The 4,681-nt window shown below is 37.5% G+C and overlaps 1 protein-coding gene across 1 annotated transcript in view; it reads left to right on the forward strand.

Annotated features, from left to right (window-relative positions):
- The window catches only part of LOC107721380 (ankyrin repeat and SOCS box protein 2-like), an 8,449-nt gene extending 4,115 nt beyond the window's left edge, over positions 1–4,334 (forward strand). Inside the window, exons 3-10 of the mRNA XM_016529375.1 lie at positions 749–871; positions 1,243–1,412; positions 1,492–1,647; positions 1,725–1,970; positions 2,075–2,246; positions 3,043–3,613; positions 3,773–3,926; positions 4,050–4,334. Coding sequence (XP_016384861.1) covers positions 749–871; positions 1,243–1,412; positions 1,492–1,647; positions 1,725–1,970; positions 2,075–2,246; positions 3,043–3,613; positions 3,773–3,926; positions 4,050–4,201 — 1,744 coding nt within the window. The 3' untranslated portion in view covers positions 4,202–4,334. The remainder of the gene's footprint in view (positions 1–748; positions 872–1,242; positions 1,413–1,491; positions 1,648–1,724; positions 1,971–2,074; positions 2,247–3,042; positions 3,614–3,772; positions 3,927–4,049) is intronic.
- The last annotated feature ends 347 nt before the right edge of the window (positions 4,335–4,681 follow it).

Genomic DNA, 4,681 nt, shown 5'->3' on the forward strand with positions numbered 1-4,681 from the left:
TTATTAATAGCCGCAATCCCGTGCCGAAATTCAAGTCCTGCTCTGTGTTCTCTGCTAATAACCCGACTGTGAATGATGCGAGCGGCATTATGTTGTCAGTGAGAAGCTGCAGCCGTGGCGGGGATGATTTTTGGTGTGCCGGTGTTCTGACAAATAATGCTACCTATCAGATTATGCTACCAACGTTTCTTTTCCCCTCATTTTTTCCAATTGACGGAAATCCGTCGTAGCAACGGAAAACTTTAATCCCTCTGATACACAATATTAGAATGTTTGCGGGAGCGGGCGGTAATGGTAAGAAATTCAGCGGGAGCTGGATTAAAACAGTCCCTCGCAGGGCTCTAAAACAAAAACGCACACAATGACTGGCGACTGTAGAAAGCAAAAGCCGAATCCCAGACATTTTGGGCGATTTAGAAATCCCGGCCGGATGCAATTTTTTAGGTCCAAAAAGAGGACATGTCAGGGAAAAAGAGGACGTATGGTCACCCTATTCACCGGCATAACTCTTGCGCAAGGTTTGCACGTTGCTTGTGTGATATCCATTGGCTCGCCTTCCTGGTTTAAAACATAAATATTTACAATATTGCGACATAACCCTTGGGTTCGGATTTGCGTTACACCTGGACTCCGTCTGTTAGTTAGCCTAGTGCCTGCTCACTTTTGCCCAAGCCCGCCCAAAAATAAAATTCTGCCTACGCCACTGTTTGCAAATATATACAAACTGTTGTTGCTGTCTTCCTTTCAGTGAGAATATGTGTGCAAAAATTGACAGAAATGTTCACAATCATGTCTTCAGTAAAGACCAAGAAAAGGTGATTGCCTGGACAAGGCACAATGGACACCTGCGGGTCACAGTAGAGACTGTGAAGTGAGTGGCAAGACAAATTTCATTTAATTTGTGTGTGTGTGTGTGTGTGTGTGTGTGTGCTGTTTTTCTGAATATCCCTCCACTTTCCAAATGTTCCAAACACCTTATTGTTTCCTTCCTGAATTGAATTAATGTTTTTGAACAACTCATTTGAAAGAACGAGTCAATGACTCGCTCATAACTCGTCACATATCACCACCTACTGGCATAAGAATGTAACTTACAGAAATAATCGCTGAAAAAGAAAATAGGTCAAGAATTACCGTACATAGTGAACAAAAAGCGAAATCATGCTTATTGGGCTCATCTACTGAGATAACAGCCCTTAAGATTCTTGTTCTTAAGATCTGTTTGCATATTTGTTCTTTCAGTGATTTAGACCCTTTTCTCTTGGCCATTTGGAGAGGGGATGCAAAAGCTCTACGAGACATCATTCATTTCAAATCTAAAGATCTCGATGAACCCAATAAAGACGGCTGGTTACCACTTCATGAGTCTGCATACTATGGCCATGTGGAGTGCCTTAAGATTTTGCTCAAAGGTGATGAATGAATCAGTTTTTTTATGATGTTCAGAATCACATTCTCAAAAATCACAGTTGTATTCCATCGCTCCCACAGCCAAACCAGATACAATCAACAAACAAACAAACAGAAGTCAGACACCGCTCATGCTGGCTGTGAGTCGCAAACATGTTTCTTGTGTCAAGCACCTCTTAGAGGAAGAAGCTGATCCTAACCTTGCAAACAACCAGTGGGAGACGCCACTGTACAAAGGTAAACATTTTAGCATGATATCTCTCAACAACTAATGACCAGGAAGTGGTCTGAATAATCACTCTTGATTTTTACAGCATGTGAGAACGCTAATGAAGAGATAGTGGAACTTCTTTTGAGATTTGGAGCTTCACCAAGAAAAGCCTGTGTTCAAGGTGTGACTCCGCTACATGAAGCAGTGAGGAACAATAATTTAGAGATCTGTAAGATGTTGATAAATGCAGGGGCAAAGCTGTGGTCCAGAAATGTTTATGGCATTGACGCTCTGTTTACGGCTGCTCAGTGTAGTGCTGTTGATGTGCTTAACTACCTAATATATAAAGGTAAGAATTTTTTAATAAATTTTTTTGGATGAAAAACAGAAATAAAAAAGTATTAATTACTCAGTTTTATTCTAGTAGCATTAACCTAGTGATCTATTCTTTAGGCGGTAATGTAAATACCCAGGCAAATGATGATGCAACCGCATTGTTTGAGGCCTCTAAGAATGGTCATGCTGAAGTTGTTGAGATGCTCTTGTCAAAACAAGCTGATGTTAACAAAGCCAACAAAACTGGATTACTTCCTATTCATGTTGCGGCAAAGAATGGTCATGACAGGTTAGTAAGCCTACTACAGTTCATTTCATATTTATCCTTATTACATGGCTCTTTGGAATATTTAATCATGGCATTCAGTGGTCAAAAAATTTCTGACTTATAAACCATGAACCAAAGCATACAGCTAAACGGTGAAGCACAATATTACAAACTTTTAATTGAAACAAAAAGTATTTAAAAAAGGAGCTAAGACACAAAGGTGCAAGTCTGTGTACTTAATGGTTTTAATGAGGGAAAGAACTACAATCCCATAAAGCATTGCAAATGACATTCAAATTAAAAACGATGGAAAAGTATAAGATGTATTTGAATACAGAAACGATATTTTCCTTTTTATTGCAAAATATGCATGTATATTCAAGTGTTTTGAGAGCATACAGAGATTTGCAGTGCTTTGTGGGAATTGTCTGGTGTTCAATTGTTCTTTTGACTTGCTTTGCTCACTGCGATTCTCTGATTGGTGGAGCTTTCTTTGAAGTATCATGGGTAATGTAGTTTTCTACTGTTCAAATGTTAAACGTGATTATTTAAAAAAAAAAAAAATTTTTTAGCAGAAGCTCTATGATAATACTGCCTATCGGTAAAATTATAAAATAATTTCAGATCATGTCCAAGTATTTATTTATTTGGCATATAGACATGTAATAAGTGGAAAGTGACAGTCAGCCAGTCATTATCACTAAATTAACCCCTTACAGTGCATATGTGTCTTAATAAGGTATGTAGGTTTTTATGCTTTCTTTTTTATTCAAGTACTGATTAAGAAATAAATATGACTCTTTCTCATCTTCCTCAGCATTGTTGCCATGCTAATCCCCAGAACTAACACGGTCAAAGTGAGACGCTCCGGCATCAGTCCTCTTCATTTTGCTGCAGAACGTAACAGAGATGATGTTCTAGAAACATTAATTGAGGCAAGATATGACGTCAACGCGAAGCTGTCAGATGATTGGTCAAAAATGTATGAAGATCGTCGCAGCACGGCTTTGTACTCAGCTGTGGTAAACAGAAACACTGAGGCAGCTGCTATGCTGTTAGAAGCAGGTGCCGATCCAAACCTGGATATCTTCAATCCCCTGCTGGTGGCTGTAAGGAAAGCAAGTATGGAAATGGTGACCTTACTGGTGAAGCACGGTGCTAATGTTAATGCCCTGCTGCCAACTCATCCTACCAGCTTCCCAGCAGTATTGGTTTTCTGTATGAAGTACATGGTGATGATGAAGTACCTGCTGGACAATGGCTGCGATGCACTATCATGTTTTAACTGTCAATATGGCTGTAATTCTCATCCCCCCATTAAACTAAGACGAAATGGACAAGAAACAATGTATTTTTTAAATGATGAACCATCAGGATACTGTGTAGAGGTATAAATTTTGTTTTCCGGTCAAAATGTCTTGTAAAATGTCTTATAAAACTGTCTGTATGCTTTATATAATTATTTTTATAGTATTATTATTAAAAATAATCATTATTTATAAAAAACTGAATTTTTAATTAAATAATTTTTATTTCTTTATTTACAGTTTTGTGAGATCATCTCTACTCCTTCAGTCAGCAGCTGGGTGGGACCCATCATAGACACATTACTTGACTATGTGGGTCATGTTAAACTCTGCTCTCGAATAACTGAACTTCTAGACAGCAACAAAGATTGGGCTCATATTAAAGAAAGATCAGGTAAGAATATTCTTTACAATCTCTTAATTTGCAGAAGTTTGTCTGATTATTGACATCTGACAACTGAATTAATTTTTACAAATGAATGGAACTGAACTGAAACCCAAACACTCTCTTTGTCAGTTCTTCCTTCCACACTGATGCGTCTGTGCAGACTCAAGATTCGTCAACGACTGGGCATCCACAGACTATGGCAAATCAGTGCTCTTCCTCTACCAGGAAGACTGCTCAAGTTTTTGAGTTATGAACGAGAATCATTTGAAGATATCCTGTGATGAACAGCGTGACATTCTAAATTGTCTACAGAACTTGCTGCTTTAAATTCTTTTGTAACAGACATAGTGTAATTAATTTTAAATTTAAAAGTTTGAGATCTGAAAATCATTTGCAGCATGTGAAGTGCTGGCTTTCAGTTTTGCAATATGTCATTTTATTTACATAGGTGCATAACTATATGTACTAGCACACTAAGGCTTTTTATAATGTGACTATAAGTCACTATGCATTAAACACCTAATATGATTTTATAATATCATGAAGACAAACTGTACTGTACTTGTTAGTTAACAGTGATTCTTGAGTAGAATTAGAGCTTAGCATAATGAAGATGTCCTGTACACATTGTACAGTAGTTAATGTAAATTAGCTTTGTAAATTAGTTAACAGTGATGTAACTTTTTAGATTCTAAGCAGAATTTAAGCTTAAGAGTTTTGTGTAACTCCTGTAGTATTACTGTAAATTTGTGGTGTTTTCT

Source organism: Sinocyclocheilus rhinocerous, unplaced genomic scaffold, assembly GCF_001515625.1.
Source record: "Sinocyclocheilus rhinocerous isolate Xijiao unplaced genomic scaffold, SAMN03320098_v1.1 scaffold271, whole genome shotgun sequence".
Taxonomy (NCBI): Eukaryota; Metazoa; Chordata; class Actinopteri; order Cypriniformes; family Cyprinidae; genus Sinocyclocheilus; species Sinocyclocheilus rhinocerous.